The sequence below is a fragment of the Clupea harengus genome, chromosome 20 (assembly GCF_900700415.2).
Source record: "Clupea harengus chromosome 20, Ch_v2.0.2, whole genome shotgun sequence".
NCBI classification, from domain to species: domain Eukaryota; kingdom Metazoa; phylum Chordata; class Actinopteri; order Clupeiformes; family Clupeidae; genus Clupea; species Clupea harengus.
Window position 1 is genome coordinate 6,918,949 of NC_045171.1, and position 17,605 is coordinate 6,936,553.

The 17,605-nt window shown below is 44.1% G+C and overlaps 2 protein-coding genes across 2 annotated transcripts; both read left to right on the forward strand.

The window, feature by feature from the left end:
- Positions 1-452: 452 nt before the first annotated feature.
- LOC116217996 (WD repeat-containing protein 1-like) lies at positions 453-5,699 on the forward strand (the record flags this gene model as incomplete). Its single annotated transcript, XM_031558033.1, has 6 exons — positions 453-546; positions 823-970; positions 1,197-1,377; positions 3,006-3,074; positions 4,114-4,194; positions 5,117-5,699. Coding segments are annotated over 6 exons (945 nt in total), but the record flags the coding sequence as incomplete, so codon positions are not given.
- A 973-nt stretch (positions 5,700-6,672) lies between these two features.
- LOC116225229 (solute carrier family 2, facilitated glucose transporter member 9-like) lies at positions 6,673-16,422 on the forward strand. Its single transcript, XM_031587397.2, has 4 exons — positions 6,673-6,781; positions 8,725-8,795; positions 12,470-12,580; positions 16,171-16,422. The coding sequence occupies exons 2-4, from the start codon at positions 8,742-8,744 to the stop codon at positions 16,333-16,335; spliced, it is 330 nt and encodes a 109-aa protein (XP_031443257.1). The 5' UTR covers positions 6,673-6,781; positions 8,725-8,741; the 3' UTR covers positions 16,336-16,422.
- Positions 16,423-17,605: the final 1,183 nt, after the last annotated feature.

The following is a 17,605-nucleotide window of genomic DNA, read 5'->3' on the forward strand; positions in this document are numbered from 1 at the left end:
CTGTCAGCTACTACTACGTTACTTCTAGTTATGTCCACGTTGGTCTGCTAACAGAAGAATGAATACAGGCCGATTGCTGAGCTTTTATTCCACCCTGTGCACACAAGAACATGTCTTCGCCAGCCTCCCGCAGATGGAGAGGGGAGTCGCCAAAATCATCGGTGGAGATCCCAAAGGCAACAATTTCTTGTTACACCAACGGGAAGAGCGTCATCATCAAAATATCGATGTAATGATGCCCACCTTTTAAATATCACGTCATGTCATCCGTTCTTATGGGTCACTGAATACATTTAGATGCCTCAAATAGTTTGTTGTTTTGTCACAGCACTGTATTGGTACAACAGTGATCCAATATCCTATAATACTTTAACTTATAAAGAAATTCAATTTCAGTAGATTTTAAATCCTGTAACAATTTCTCATAATTTTGCTGGACCTTGCTTTTGTGACAGAACCCTGCCATTGCTGATATCTACACGGAACATCCCCATCAAGTAATTGTAGCCAAGTATTCTCCCAGTGGCTTCTACATTGCATCTGGAGGTGTGTTCTGTGTATCCTCTTTGTCATTCGAAGATATTGGTTTGCATGCTTTTGATGTGTGATGACTAGTAAATAACACATGATTCCTGTTTTTGCTAGTAAAATAAGTATTTCTCAAAGTAAGCTACCAGTACTAATAATTAGAGGACAGAAATGTATGTAATGGTGAACAAAAACAACAAAAGAAAAATATCAAGTGGAGACTTTGGTGCTTCAATGTCTGTGAAGTTAACTGTGATGGAACACGGATTGGTAAAAAACTGTATGCGTTCACAGACGTTTCGGGTAAGATTAGAATCTGGGACACCACCCAGAAGGAGCACCTGCTGAAGTATGAGTACCAACCCTTCGGAGGCAAAATCAAGGACATCGCCTGGACGGAGGACAGCAAGAGAATTGCTGTGGTGGGAGAAGGCAGAGAGAAGTGAGTCCAATTTAGATGATCATCATTTTGAAGAGGTTCTCTTGTGTGGAGGCTGCAGCTGAATCAGGATTTGAGGAATTCCCACAGAAAGAATACACTTAGTATTGATTGTATCTAAGACAAATACTGATGCAATTACTTGTGCTTTGAAAAGACTCGTACTTCCTCAGTGGAAGTGATCTGACTGTAACAATGCTTCTGCTTTTGTGCGTGTGTGTGTTGACAGGTTCGGGGCTGTGTTTCTGTGGGACACTGGCTCCTCTGTGGGAGAAATAGTTGGCCACAGCAAGATCATCAACACAGTGGATATTAAACAAACTCGCCCTTATCGCTTGGCCACTGGCGGAGATGACAGTTGCTGCGCCTATTTCGAGGGTCCACCATTCAAGTTCAAGTTCACTATGAGCGTGAGTGCTTTCTCAGCATAGAGACAGGAAGTGTTTGCGGTTGGTCTTGTGTCGTGTCCTGTCAGCTTTCTGCAGGGAATCTTGCGAGAGTTGTGGATCTGACAGGAATCTGGAAGTCAAAGCGGAAAATGTTTTGTTGGCTGAGGACTGAATATGTGTTTTTGTGGCTTCAGATTTGTGTGGTGCCGGATAAGAAGCTGGAGTGATCAAAAATGACTGAATACAAGAGAGTGATTAAAAATGCATCAGGCAGTCCACTGTCCCTTATTTCATGAAAGAAAATTGTGACTGCCTGCTAGACAGAAATGGCTTCATGTCGTGCATGTTGTTCTTGTCTCCCTCATGCTCATTATGTAACTGCCTAATGATACAATAGCCTCTATGTATGGCAGTATATCTGCAGTACAATCCCAGTGCAGTACTTCACAGTAGGGCCTTGGCTCTCCAAAATCTTTAACGTTCTGGAATGCTGGCTTTGCCTGAACTTGTTTGTTATACAGAAGCCCAAGACAACTAAAAGTGTATTTGATTTACTGACACAGACTTGACGGAGAATTGTGAGCTTAGATGCTACATATGTTAAGAATTCATTTCTTGCCATACAGATGTTTCTCAAACCTGAACATAACTTGAATTAACTACCTCTTTTCCTATGATGTGACAACCATCAGCTTCTTTATATGTGGTTGCAACGAGAAGTGTGCAGTGTTTCTTTATATGTAGCATGTGGTTGGAACGAGAAGTGTGCAGTGTTTCTTTATATGTAGCGTGTGGTTGGAACGAGAAGTGTGCAGTGTTTCTTTATATGTGCATGTGGTTGGAACGAGAAGTGTGCAGTGTTTCTTTATATGTTCGCGTTGGTTGGAACGAGGAGTGTGCATTGTTTGTTGCATTTAACGTCTCGGATGTCTTGCAAGCATTTGTTGTCATTTCAAATTTGTCACTATACAAATTGCATTTTTACATTAAGCCCTGATGATAGTAACGAATAGAGGCTAATGTTGATCTCATCACTGCAAGCTGGCAGTGTCTCATCTATCACCTCTCTTGCACATTGTCCCCATGGCTTGGTTGTCATCTATGGTGGCATGTCTGAATGCATTCAAAGCTATCCTGATGCTTTTGATTTAAACCATTCTCACTTATCCACCCTGGCCTTGACTTGGCTTGTTGTAAGCAAAGTGTCCAGAAAGGATTCCTGGCTGCCTTATGCAAGCACTGTGAGGTTTTCTTGTTGTCGTTTTATGGTCCAGGATGCTGTGTTGGAAAGGCAAACCAGGCAGTCTTTCATTTTAAATGCCATGATCTGAGGTTGGAGAGTTACTCTGCCCATTATGAGGTAATCCCTATGCAGTCCAGACAGGAAGTCCAAAAAGCTTCCAGTTCAATCTCCAAAAGTCTGAATATTAATCTTGGTGTTTTTGTGCCTCTGTATGCTTGTGTCCATTTTCCACTCAAGGAAAGTGTTTATCTGTAAGCAGAATTACGGTAGGCCATTACAGTGAATACAGTTTCAGTTTCAAACTATGGCCGCAAGACCCGTGGGAGCTTGTGAACTGGGTGGATTCAGCCCTCTCCATGGGAATCTAATTTATATTTTTTATCACTCATCCCCTGCAGGACCACAGCGGTTCGTCAACTGTGTACGCTTCTCTCCAGACGGGAACCGCTTTGTCTCAGCTGGGGCTGATGGCGTGGTGAGTGGAGCACTGAGGCCATTGGCCAGACTCTCTTTTGTCTGCATGTGAGATGACTCCAGTGTTTTGAGAACAGTGTGAAGAAAAAGCTATGTGTATATATATATATATATATATATATATATATATTTTTTGTGTATTTTGTAAGTGTAAGTGCATTTTTATTATTTTATAGTAAACATCACACAAGTCAAGGAAAAAAAAACTATTCGATAAACAGAGTTAACCCCAAGGTCCCCCTTTCCACCACCCCCACCCCACAACGCACACACACACACACACACACACACACACACACACACACACTCACACACACACTCACTCACCTGATCAGATCTACCAGACTGGTGATGAAGCATGTAAATGCTTTTTGTCCAAGTAGGAAATACAAGGGAGCCAGATTCTTTCAAATTCTCTTAACCTATCCTTTAAAAGATATCAGATCTTCTGAGGTGCAGTATATGTGTGGCTCACTAAGCCACAGCTTAGATGATGGGGCCGCTACCTTTTTCCAAAACATGAGTGAGTGTTTTTCCTGAGTGTTAAGTAAGGAAAATGTATAGTCCACTGTTCAGTTTTGGAAAATAAATTCCAACAGGACCCCGACATGCACCGTTTCTGACGCCAATATAATATTTTTCAGGTGTTGTGTGGCTACCAATTATTTGCTGACTTCTAATTACAGTGAATTCCAATTATGTTAAGTGAACAGACTACTTGTGGAATGATATGAAATATGTGAATCAGAGGCACAAAACCCTGTTGCCACTGGCAGTGGTCATTCATTTTTTTTAGCAGCGGTCCGTATGAAGAAAGATCAGCCCTCCACACATTGGGGTGGCCCATTCAAATTATTGGGAAATTCTGCAGCACTCTGAGCAGTAACCTTAAAATAACCAGCCCCCAGCTGCCAATAGCTGTTCTGAAAAGATATGAGCATTTCCGAGAAGTTAAAATGAATAATTTGGTTACTGACCATTTTATCTTGTGTTTTATAGGAAGTGTATCTGATTTAACTGAAGTTTGTGTGTCATTTCAGATCATTATCTATGATGGCAAGACCGGTGAGAAAATCGGTACCGTGGGAGGGGAAAAAGCTCATGAAGGTGGAATCTATGCTGTAAGAACACTTGTCATATTATGTAGACACAGGAACCCGTTATCTATTTTGATTAAAATACTGAGTTTGTGTCTTTCTCTAGTATCGTATCTGTACATGTCAAGAGGCTTATTTCTGTTTTTGTGTTGTGTTTTGTGTTTGCGTGTGGAATGTTCTAATAAACAGAGAGCACAGATATGCTGAACTCTGAGGAAGTAGCTGGAGCCGTAGTGGTGGGTTAGACATGCCGATGTTTAATTGCAGCTTCCTCTCTGTGTGTACAGCTAGATTTGGTCTAAACTACTGTAATTGAGTTGGACTGGGTGGGCTGGATGGGCTGGATGTTTTGATAAAAGGCAGACCCGTGTACATAGCAATGTATTTGTCAACATGCAGCAGTTCTGTAGGAATTGCTCCAGGGATGCTTCCTGTTCTGGAAGAAACCGAACGAATATGACTGGTAGCTGAACAATAACTGGAAGCAATGATTATCATTTGTACCACTCTAAGCCACTGTATGATTCTCAAAGCAGAGAACTCGAGTGTCTCTTAACATTTGTAACAACGTGGCAAGACACATTTGGCCCCATGAGACCAGGCCGAGGCTCTACCAATGCTGCTACTGATAATGTTGATTAATATTCAATAGAATTACCATCACATTTACTGTGGTCATTGCTTAGACATAATCAGTAATCTGACTTTTCAAACCAATTCAGTGCTTTGCAATGTGACTTGAAATGTAGAGCACCATAAGCACCAATCCAGGTCCAGTCCATGTCTTTTGGTTATGAAGTGACAGTCAACGTTGGCCTCACGGGACCACAGAAGTGTGATGAGAATTGTAATCATATACTTCTATTGATGGTGATGATTGATGATGATACTGATTGATTGATTAATAATGATGATTGTAATGGTAGTTGTCACCTTGTCACCGCAGGTAAGCTGGAGCCCAGACAGTTCCCAGCTGATCTCGGCCTCCGGGGACAAGACGGTGAAGCTGTGGGACGTGGGCAGCAACACGGCGGTCACCACCTTCAACATGGGCGCCGACGTCATGGACCAGCAGCTGGGCTGCCTGTGGCAGAAGGACCACCTGCTCAGCATCTCCCTGTCGGGCTACATCAACTATCTGGACAAGAACAACCCGGACCGCCCACTCCGCACCGTCAAGGTTGGCTGTCATTCTGCTTCTTGCTTAGTTGTTTGTTGTAAAGTGGTATTTGTTAGCCGTCTAAGAACAGATAACCATTACCTTAAAGGGTCTCAGGTAATTCTGTACTTCTCTAGTGATGATTGTCTGGGATGTTGAGGATTATATACAGTATAGTATCTGGTCTTAGGGCTGGGATGTTGAGGATTATATACAGTATAGTATCTGGTCTTGGGGCTGGGATGTTGAGGATTATATACAGTATAGTATCTGGTCTTAGGGCTGGGATGTTGAGGATTATATACAGTATAGTATCTGGTCTTAGGGCTGGGATGTTGAGGATTATATACAGTATAGTATCTGGTTTTAGGGATGTATGTATGTATGTATGTATGTATGTATGTATGTATGTATGTATGTATGTATGTATGTATGTATGTATGTATGTATGTATGTATGTATGTATGTATGTATGTATGTATGTATGTATGTATGTATGTATGTATGTATGTATGTATGTATGTATGTATGTATGTATGTATGTGCATATGTATGTCCAGTTTGGTGGTGCATGCTATATGTTCCAGTAAAGCACAGTTCTGATCCTTCGTTTCTTCTACTTTTTGTGAGCCAGAGCTATTCATCTCCCTGTTGCTGTCCATATGACCATAAAGCTAGTAAGAGTGTGTCTGGTCCTGAGTGTGTGAAGTCAGTGTATTTAGCATATCTAACTTTAACTTAGACTTGCATACCTCGTACTACTAGAAAGTTATAATGGACAGGTGCCACTGGCATTTACCTCTAATAATTTCTGCATATGTTTGTGTGCATCAGGATGAGACAGATGATTTTTAGCTTGCACTCACTCTGGTGAGATGTATAATTTGAGGAATGAGGTTCATAAAAAAGTAATGTGTGTCCGCTTTGTTAATGAGTGTATCGGGGAAGGCTTGGTGCAGTGCTTGTTTCATTAGAGGCCAAGTGTATTGCTCAATACTGTCCTAAAATGGCAAACATCATGGTCCAAGTGTGATTATGTAATGCAGAATGCTAGTCTATGCAATCAAATGTATCACATTCACCTCAATCATTAATGATACAATAGCAGATAATGTCATAATCAGTACAGTGTATATATATATATATATATATAGTATACAAACAAACAAACAAACAACACACATGCTTGTTTAAGGGCCAGACAAGACTGAGCAGTTATAGAGGCCGTAAAGTGTAATTGTTTGAGAGAGGAAGTTTGAACAGGCCACAACCCCCCAGAGCTTGATGTGGAGGAGAAATAAAAGGCTTGCTGACAACTGAGTCAGCCGTTTTGTAGAAGTGCAGCAGCCTGTGATTCATAGCAGGGTGCTGTGCTATTAGGGGCAACTGAGATTTCAACAGTCGCTGTAATGACTCAGAGTACTGTGCCATAGTGGACTTGGCTATGCCCTGGTGAGTCTTTCAACTTATATTCTGATGACCGTACTTCCAGCTCACTTCTACTGTAAACTTTCTAAAGCACTTATGTCAGGTTGTTTGAAACTGAGCATCACCCTGCTTTTCATTTTACAGGTTCTGAAGCTTAACTTCAGATAGAACTGTCTGTCACATGAGTAAATGTAAGTGTAGATTGTGACCTGTTAGGGACGGCGGTGCCTCTCCAGCCCTTGTGCTGCCTGACGTTTCAATTACAGCTCAGTTTTTTGCTGGGATTATTGTCTGCAAAGTCATAATTAGGAAGAGCTTGTCTGTCAGTTGTGTGCTCAGCAGACTGTGAGGGGTGGCTAATCCCCCTACACTCATCCATGCCACCCTAACACTCAAGCCAATCCCCTTGAGGGCATGTCCTCGTGAATGCAGTCGGATGCCTTGAGAACGCTAAGCTGCCAAAACATCTGGCTCTGCACTTGAATATAAAAAAAAGCAGGGGAAAAAAAGTCAAATATCAGTAACATATATCTAAAAAGAAAGCCACTGATGATACATAGCTGTATGCTCATGTGAACTCAACTGGATTGGACTCTAGCGCACGCTTGAATTTTGGCCACAAGATGGTGCTGTCGTGCTTTATCGTTATCAGATGCACAGTTAATTGAAGTGGTTTCAGGGATGATCTCATAGTGATGGTATTTTATAGAGTGTCTGTCTACAGATCATAGCTTCTTGTCATGGCCCTGTGTGAGTGACTATCAGCTGGGCGTTACTGGGGCAGGTTTGCATTATATGAAAGACAGAAGCAACTAAGAGCAGTCCATACATAGAGGCATGAATGTATTGTATGTATGTATTGACACTCTTTAGAACAAACTATACCACCTGGGGAATGTTGGAGACACACACATCTCTGCAGATGTTCAGTCTTAGTGTCAAAATAATCAAAACAGTGGAAGTTAATCTTGTCGCTCTGCTGCTGATTGTGTTGTGGGCGTGTATTGTTTTCATGCTCATGATAAGCTATGGGCTGATCCTGAACTTGGGCCTTGGAAGTTAAGTATGTTGAGATTGTGCTGACTGTTTGCAACGTTTGACCTACATTTTTGTTTGACACATTTAGAGTGAATGAACTTAAGACACTCTGCATTGCGTTTCACCTGACCGAAACCGTAAAAAAACATCATAGCACAGCGCACGCACAGTTATGCAACAGTTAATGGTTAGCCTGTGCAATAATACCCATCCCATTAGGTGTAATGATACCAATACATTCATTGTCAGTGATATCAAAAGTGTTATGTAATAACACACTGACAGTTATTCGGTATACAGCATGATTAAATTGCTGAAAATGCTGACAACATAAAAAGGAATCTTTAAAGTGCACAAAACAGATGGATTTATCATCTGGACCACACCGTATTGAAAAAGGGATTTGATGTGAGGCAATAAAATGTTTTGAGAGCCATTTTTTTTACAGACCGTAAAAGTCAGAGTGTGGATCAGAGAAGGACCAATAGCTTGTCGTTTAGGCTGCGTCAGCAATTCGGTAGGGAATCATACAGTGATGCACTGGGGACTGTGCAACATCGCTAGCACTTTAGCAAAAAAACAAAAACATTATCCTCACATAACTCCTGTTAAAACACATTCACGACCCCTCGCAGTGCCTCTGCAGGCGGACACCTTGGCTGCAGCAGACTGGCACAGACCACAGGGTGGCGCCGTTATGCTTTCAGGCTGACACGTTAGTTGCAGATGTGAACGAGATGATCAAATATTGGGCAGCACCAACTTTTTGTTTTTAATAAGTCTGAAGGAGGTCAGTCCAGGATCACTTACTCCTGTTCTCACAGACTTGGGCTCTTACCTTTTCTCTTTTTTTTTCTCTGATCCCCCTCTCTCTCTTTCTCTCTCTCTCTCTCTGTCTCTCTCTCTGTCTCTTTCTGTCTCTGTCTTAGAACCCTGAAGGTCAAACATGGACAAGATCGAAGAGGACAACAATAACAAGACTGTTCAGTCATCCCATAAGGTGTGTTTGAGGGTGTGCGTGTTTGAGTGAGTGTGTGTTTGAGTGTGTGCGTGTGTGTGTGTATCTACCCATGTTAATGAATGCCACATATTGACCCTTATGGCAGTGGTTAAGGATGTTTGTTAGGTGAAAAGGTCCTGCCATAATCCCATCTGTAAAAGCCACTGGTCTCTTCTGAACACCTAGAGCATGCTTCATATCAGCAGCTAGAGTGCTGCAGTTCTTACTAGGAGACTTAACAGGTGAATGCACTTGACACTTGCATGTATGGAGGGGGGGGGGGGGGGGGGGGGGTGGGGGTAGCCCTCAGCATGTAATGTAGGCCAGTTTATCGCTAGTGCTGCAATGAACATATGTCCAATTGATTGGACCTGCAGTCACTCTCTCTGGTTTCGCCTCCCGGCACTTGACCTTGTCCCACTTACATTCAGCAACTGCTGCATTATCTTATCTTCCATATAGGGACCGTGGTGATGCCATGTAATGTCAGTAAAGCCATAGAATTGCAGTTGTTATCCCATTGCAATGGATGTGGGTGGGGGATGTCTTAGGTGACGCTGGTATAGTCAGTCATTTCTCCAGATTGGTTTAAAAGAAATAGTGATGTCTCAATAGCAAACAAGGGTCTTAAACAATCTAATTGAGTAATTCTTTACAAATCTTCCACATGTGTGTAGTGTAGTTGAGTCTCTCTTGAATGTCACTGTCATGTGTGAATATGAACAGCTGTATTCAGATGAAACACAGTTCTGATCGTAATGGCAAGCGCTGGGGAATGTGATTACGAAGATTATTTACATGCATGTTGAGCAGTAGTTTCCCTGTCTAGATCTGTTTCCACAGAGGATTCTGATGGCCAGGGAGTTCACAGATAAATGTATACATTAACTCATGCCAAGAAACTATACACATGATGACATTTCACATCATGACTCACACATGCATGGAGATTTGCTTCATGACTACTGGGCCCTGTTTTTAATGACGTCTTGTCAAATTCAGTCTAGTGTTCCATTTTTCAACACTTGCCCTGATTTTACCTGAAGGTATGTAGCTTTGAAGCTGTTGTCCTGAAATGATCTCTGTCCATGAGTTTCACCACCAAGCTATCATTACCATTAAAACCCTGATGAAACATGGCCTTTAAGACTAATTTGCCTCTGCGCTTTGAGCAAGCATAATTTAGATTCAGTGAATGAGGTCCCTGTCGCGCAATTTAAAAAGAGGTATCTGCGTGTCACACAAACCTTCTAGAGTACGTTTTAATTAGTGAGTGTTTTCCATTTATTTATTTATTTTTGATATATGGATTTGTTTTGTGTCTGTAAATCAGTGAGAGGAAATAGTCGCATGCATTCTGCAAAAGCTTGTCTGCTTTTTTTTTTTTTTTTTTTTTACGGAAAAAACACATGTTCCCTCACGCTGTCATAATGACCTTTTAAGTTCATTTGAATCTTGAGAACATTTAAAATAGTCACCCGCAAGAGACATTGTTTGTATTCTTGTTTGTGGTCCTTGAGCAAATGGTGATCTTTGTGATTATGCAATGAAATATTCATTCCATCACTTTTTCCACCCACTCTTGTTTGCCACAGCGGACGTAGCCACATGTGCTCGGTAAAGCTAAGCCAGGCATTCGTTGTCACTTCAATCGCACGCTCATTTCCGAGTCTAAAAATACATCCGGTGGGGCTCGCCAGCATGCTGGCTTCTACAGAGGAGTGGGAGCAGCAGTGTTGACTGCCGTGTGAACTTTAGCCTGAGGGTGCCAAAGCCACCAGCGCTTCTCCTGCTGTCATTACTCCCTCCCTCCCCTTCTGGACATACTTTCTGCTGTGCCTGTTCCTCATAGAACTTCTCTCCTCTTCCGCACTTCACGGTGTCTCATTATTTCGTACCTGTCCTACATGCTCTCTCATCCTCTCCACATCCCTCTCCCTCTTACTGTTAATGGGAGGCCAAGCAACAAAGCTGCGTTGGCTCCCATTGTGTTGCTACCTCTTCTTATTATTCTGCTTCTTCTTCTTCTTCCGTCATTGGCAGGAGGCAGCCCCTAGAACCGTATTTTTAGACTTTATTTCTAAACTTGGTACACTGACTAGAAACAGGTTTCATGTCTGCACCTCGAATACTCTGGCAGCACCAATGGTTTGAAGTTGGAGGTGCCGTGGTGGTACCGTTGGATTCCCTGGAACTAACCCAGTTCAGCACACTGTATGACATCAATTGCATTTTCTACCGTATGGGATTTTTTTTTGAAAAAGATTAACAATTTTTCACAGACCAGATTTGGATTTTTAATTTTCGAAACCGTTTGTCGGTTATAGCCCATCGAAGCATGATCCAGGTGTTACAATAGTGCTTTGTGGTGCACAGTGTGCAGATCACAGCACACTCCCATGCTTTCACAGGCAAACTCGCTCCAGTGTGAGAGTAAGGGAGATAGAGCTTCCTGTGCAGGACTCTGTCTTTCTTACTCAGTGCCACTGCGCTTTGTTGGGTTGGGTTTGTGGAGAGGGAGCATGTCTGTAAATGTGCTTTAGTGTTATGGAGATAACATACAGATAGCGAAGAGTTTACGAATGTACACACTTGCACACATTATTCACAGAGAGCAAGCATTCATGTTTGCATGCATGAGTTTTCGTGTTTGCATTTGCCTGTTTGTGGATGTGCATGGTTGTTCATGCAAACCCGTATGAGCGTGTGTGTGTGTGTGTGTGTGTGTGTGCGTGCAAAGCTTGCAGCCTTTTTGAAACCATCCCTGTGAAAAGAGCATCTGTTTATACAGGGGCCGACAGGCTGAGTAGCATCTGACGGGCCTGCTTGTTTTGCTCATACCCCATTAAGATGTTTGCCATTAATTAACATGGATTCGACTCACAGATGTCGCATCATATTAAAAGGCATGAGTCACAAAGATCAGTGAAGGATGGATGCAAGTCGTCATGATGCTGGAATTTTTATCATTTATTTGTCAAGCCTGAAATCCAATCAACAGCAATTACTTCTCTTTCAGGCTTGTCAGTGACATTGCAATGGTTATAAACTGTTCACAAGTGTGTACTAATGACGTGCCTTGTTTATCTAAGTGTGTGTAGTGAGTTCTATACAGTCATAATCCTATCAATAAGTTAAATCAAGGCAGTACTGGTGTGTAGGTACAAATGGGTACCAGCCTCACATGGGTACCAGAATAATGTAGGTACCTTACCTTATGAGCAGGCGCCGGGTAAATGTGGGTGCAATTGTGCAAAAAGTAATACCATCTTCACGAGGCCACCAAGACAATATTGGTACTATCCTGACAACAGCACCAATATGTTGGTCGTCTCACACAACTGGACAGGCATCAACCATTCGACTCAAAGGGAGATAAATTAAGTTGAACACATAGGGGGACGCCACACAAAGTGGAGTTTCCTCCACAGTGGTCAAAATAAAGATCAACCACAGATCAGTCTCATTAAATATGCGACATTTAGTTAATGTCTGTTACAACAGTAGAACTACGGCGTTTTGGTATTTCCATCAGTCCATCATTAGCATCAATTAAATCCAATTAGCATCAAGTGAATTAAATCTACGTGGCTGGTTGTTTACTGTTTAATGTGTTGATGTCTCTTGCCCTCTCAGTTTAGCTTCATTTCTGTCTGTTTTCTCCCATGTCTCAGTCTACTCCACAGGGCCTGACCTTCACTCTAATAAGTGCGGCCTTCTTCGGAGCGCTGGGCTCATCTTATCTCTACGGCTACAACCTCTCCGTGGTCAATGCACCCGCAATCGTGAGTATCAAGACCACTCTCTCGCCTCTCGTAAGCTAGCTGTGTAGCACCTTGGGCTTCGTCTTGACTCAGGTACTGCAGTGGCTGTCTATTCTGACGCTACACGCGGGGTTAAATAACAGGTGCTTTGGTTCAAAGGAATGTACATCTTTGTGTGTGACCATCAAACAAAGTTATGTTGCTCAATCAGTTCTGCGGTAATTGCTGTTTAATGAAGCCGCTCATTCTCCTCAGCTCAATCAGGAGTCAAGTCTGGGACTGTTGATAGTCAACACTGTGTGAAGTCGAAAGACAATCCAGGTTCTGATTGGCTCAGTTTGGATGGATGGAGGGGGTCGGAGGCTCACTGACACTTTTCTTTTGTTTCCATAGAATGCTCGCTAGGGTTTGGAGCTTGCAATCAAAGCTGACATTTTAATGGTTGGCTTTCGACCAACCTCATTAAAACGCCCCAATTATGAGTGGCACCCCGTGGTTAGCATCGATCTGAAATGGATCACAGAGTCCGTCCCCCCCCCCCCCCCCTCCCCCCTTGTGTGTTCCTTGTCCCTAAGCATGACTGATTACTCTCGGATGTCGCCCCACAATCAGGACAGGACAGGACAGTCTGGGCGCCGGCACCCAGTTAAGTTTTGGGGAATTGAGCTCGAAAGTGTGCAGACAGGGCAGACAACTGGGACGTTGACATCACTCAATGAAATCTCTCTCACCCTCCTCTAATGTCTCTCTATCCCCCTTTCTCCCTTTTCTCTTTCCCCCATTCCGTCCTTATCTCTCTCACACACACACACACGCACACGCACACGGACACACACACACACACACACACACACACACACGCGCGCACACACACTGTTCTTAGAGACATGGTTGAATGAAGCTTGAAACCCCGACAGACCCTTTTTAGAACAAGTCGCTGATTCCTGGACAGCTGGGCCCTGACAGAGAAGGCTGCAGCTGCGTCCCTAATCATCCCTCTCTCACTTCTCTCTCTCCATTTCTCCATCCCTCTCTCTCTCTCTCCATTTCTCCATCTCTCTCTCACTCTCTCCATCCCTCTCTCACTCACTCTCTCAATTTCTCCATCTCTCTCTCACTCACTCTCTCCATCCCTCTCTCACTCACTCTCTCAATTTCTCCATCCCTCTCTTACTCTCTCTCTCCATTTCTCCATCCCTCTCTCTCCATTTCTCCATCCCTCTCTTACTCTCTCTCTCTGCATTTCTCCATCCCTCTCTCACTCTCTCCATTTCTCCATCCCTCTCTTACTCTCTCTCTCCATTTCTCCATCCCTCTCTCTCTCCATTTCTCCATCTCTCTCTCACTCTCTCCATCCCTCTCTCTCACTTTCTCTCTCTCCATTTCTCCATCTGTCTCTCTCTCTCATTCCTCTCTCCATTTCTCCATATCTCTCTCACTCTCTCCATCCCCCTCTCTCTCTCTCCATTACTCCATCTCACTCTCTCTCTCTCCATTTATCCATCCCTCCCCTCTGCTCCACTCTTCTCCAGGCTGCCCATTGCCCCATCCTCATAACCAGTGCCAACACAACAGGGCCATGCCAACACAACAGGGCAATGCTATAATGCCACAATGCCACAATTTCATGCTCCCTGGCCCCAGAATGTGATCACAGTCCATTGTGTGTTAGGATCATTACAGGAAGTCACGACGGGGAGGCTGGCCATTCCAGCACTCTTATCTGCAGCCCTCTCTGAAGCTGCGGGGGCCATTTTATAGATTTTTTTTTTTACCAAGATATAGGAAAAGTCCTTAAACACTATGCCTGAGTGTGTGCTCTGTGGTCAGTCTATTTTCTTGCAGGCCTCCGGACTTCAGCTGCTTTAGCGTTCAGCCTTTCTCCCTTGGCATTGGTCTCACTGGATCTTTGATTTTGCTGAGGACAATTTTGTTGTTAGGAATGTGGTCATCATGAGAATTTGCTAGCTTCTGAATAATTGGCCCCATAGTGTGCCCATATCGGGAATCCCATGGAATGGAATGGAAATATAGGCATATGTATTCTGTTTAAATATTGCATCATGTAGTTCAAAGAAAGCTTTCCGACTGATGTGCAGACTAATTGGAAAATATCATCTGCACTGTTCACTCAGAGCAGAGTGTTGGGGGAATTTGGGAAAAGCCATGGAGTGAATGGATGTGTGCATCGCGTTCTCTCTGCTTAACCCCCTCCTATCCTACACTGCTGCTTAACCCCCTCCTATCCTACACTGCTGCTTAACCCCCTCCTATCCTACACTGCTGCTTAACCCCCTCCTATCCTACACTGCTGCTTTCCCCCGGCACCGCTTCATCTTTCCCTTATCTCTTCTATCCGGCCCTCTCTCTCTCTATCTCTCTGTCTACTTGAGCGATAGCGTAACTCATCACCGATTCCCATCCAGAGCTGTGTGTTGGGCGATGCCCATCCAGAGCTGTGTGTTGGGCGATGCCCATCCAGAGCTGTGTGTTGGGCGATGCCCATCCAGAGCTGTGTGTTGGGCGATGCCCATTCAGAGCTGTGTGTTGGGCGATGCCCATTCAGAGCTGTGTGTTGGGCGATGCCCATCCAGAGCTGTGTGTTGGGCCAGTGCCCCTCAGGTTGTGTTTGGTCAGGTCTCCTGGTGAGACAGGTCTCCCCCCGCCCCCGGACACGTCTGAGTGCTTATATATGTGGGCCTCCAGAGAGGGGCCATGTGCTCCGCCTCATTGGCCCCCAGCCGCTGCTCTCCACCCCGGCCCTATCCAGGTCACGTCTCCCCTGGTCTCTGCTGGAGTCCCTGGTGGGCTGAGAGAAAAGACAGAAAAGAGATGGGAAAAGGAACAGAGCGCCGGTGGGTATGAGGAGGGGCGGGGGGGGGGGGGGGGGGGGGTTGGGGAAGAAAACGTCAGGAAAGAGGGGAAGAGAGTGAGGTGGGAGAACGACAGAATTAGAAAGATACCAGAGAATGGAAGAAAGACAGGGAACACAGTGAACCAGATGAGGAGGAGGAGGGTGGGATGGAATCATTAAGTAAGCGTGAAAAAAAGCTACACGTTTTTTTCATTAGTGCTGCTGTCCATTGCACTCGCTCCGTGTCACGGGTGAAATACAGTATGTACCGTTTGCAATATTGATTTGCGTCTCAGTCTGTCTGGCGAGGAGTGAAAGCCGTCGGCTACGCAGCTACGTGCTGACCCCAGCAGCCTCCTTGTTCTGTCTAGTCCATGGCAGGTACAGCTTTAATGGTGGTCCAGCGTGATACGTGTTTTTTCTCTCCTGCTGTGTGTTTGAGGCAAGCGCAAAAGCCTCATTTCACCTTGGGGTCTTGTTGTCAAGAGGAATTCAGTTGATGGTTGTTTGGTGAATGCACTGTAGGGTTGGGTATTACCAGGGATCTCACAATTTGATGTAATCACTCTGTTATGTATTGCAACACAAAATGTCACGACGCTCGATGTACACATATACACGTTTGACACTCATCATTTTCAGCACCATAAACCATTGTGTAACCTTTGTCAAATGCTGTATGTGTCTGCTGTGTTCATCAGTTCATCAGCAGAGAAAATTAAAATGTCTTTCTTCTTATCATTTTTTGTCCTTGTAGTACATTAAAAGATTTTACAATAAGACATGGATGGAGCGCTATGAGGAACCCATCGGAGCTGAGACGGTCACCCTGCTGTGGTCTGTCACTGTGTCCATCTTCGCCATCGGGGGCCTGGTTGGTGCTCTCACTGTCCCCTTTCTCATCAAAGTTTTTGGAAGGTGATAACAGTCTTTTCCTTATCAAATAGAATACAAAAAAACAACAAGGTATCTATATTTCTTTTGCTATATTTTAGCCGTTCTCCGGTGTCCATATATGACGTATGGCTTTTGTAATTATTTCTTTATAAATGCATTTTTATTGAGCTATATTTAGCCATTTTTCTATGAATTACATGTTCATAAGGGTGTAAGGATGTGTTCATAAGGACATTAGGATGTGAACTAATGCACGTTCAGTTCAGATGACCTCACAACATAGCGTCTACACATGCGGGCAAAGTTGGTTAAGATGAGCATGTTGGTTGGAGCTATGACCCTGCATGACCTTGAGTGTTGAGTGGCAGAAGCTAGAAAAGCATCCAGTGGGTTTCAATTCCCTTCCGTTCTTATCCTTCGCTTCTCTTTTCCCCTCCGTAACCTTTCAAAACCATCCTCACATCCTCCTGCCTCCTCCCCCATCTCTATCTCATTGATCCCTCGTTCCTGTTTCTCCCTCTCCTTCTCCCCCATCTCTTTCTCTCTTTTTCTCTTACCACTGTGTTATCTCTCCATCCCTGACATCTCCAAGTGCTCTTTCCTCTGCACACACACCGCAGGGAGACCCTGCTAGGAGGAACCGGTGGGTAATTTTAGCACTGGCCTCCCTGCGGAGAGCAGCTGATTCTTTTTGGTGGTTTGGTTTGGTTTAATGGACCCGCTTCCTGGGTTTCTTTTCCCCCTTGGTTCCTCTCCATCCATCATGCTGCCCCCTCGCACTGCCCATACCCCACTCATTACTCATTACTCACTCAAGCCGGTGCAGAGTTTTAATTACTGGTGGCCAACCAGATTATCGGCCCGTGACTAATCGAGCCAACTGCTTCAGTAATTGGAAGAAGAAAAAAAAAAAACGTATTAATGTATTCCTTTTAAATGGCTGCTAATATGGGCTGGATTGCGTGACCTGACTGTTCCCTTTCGCCCTCCAACCTGGAGGAAGTGAGTGCTGTCAGCGGTCTCCCTAACACGGAGCCTCCATTAAGTGAGATGTTCTCACTCGTGCCTCGCTGTTCGGCCACTTTGCCCTTCCATCCCCCGCCCCCTCCCGGCCACAGGAGCTCTGGCCAAGAAACTACATGGCTTTAAGGAGGATGGACACAAGTCCTACAAGACCCCCAGAGACATGGACTTGTCCCTCTGTCGCTGTTCCTTTATGTCTCACTGCCTTGTAGATAAAATGAAGTAGCCTTGCCTTCTTCAAAAATGTAGAGTAGTAGTGTAGTAGTAGTGAT

What these genes read in the sequence shown, in the direction of transcription:
- LOC116225229 (XM_031587397.2), top strand. Translation starts at nt 8,742, where the DNA reads ATGGACAAGATCGAAGAGGACAACAATAACAAGACTGTTCAGTCATCC. An exon ending in CTGTTCAGTCATCCCATAAG is followed by an intron (nt 8,796 to 12,469) that starts GTGTGTTTGAGG and finishes CCCATGTCTCAG; the next exon opens with TCTACTCCACAGGGCCTGAC. An exon ending in TGGTCAATGCACCCGCAATC is followed by an intron (nt 12,581 to 16,170) that starts GTGAGTATCAAG and finishes TTGTCCTTGTAG; the next exon opens with TACATTAAAAGATTTTACAA.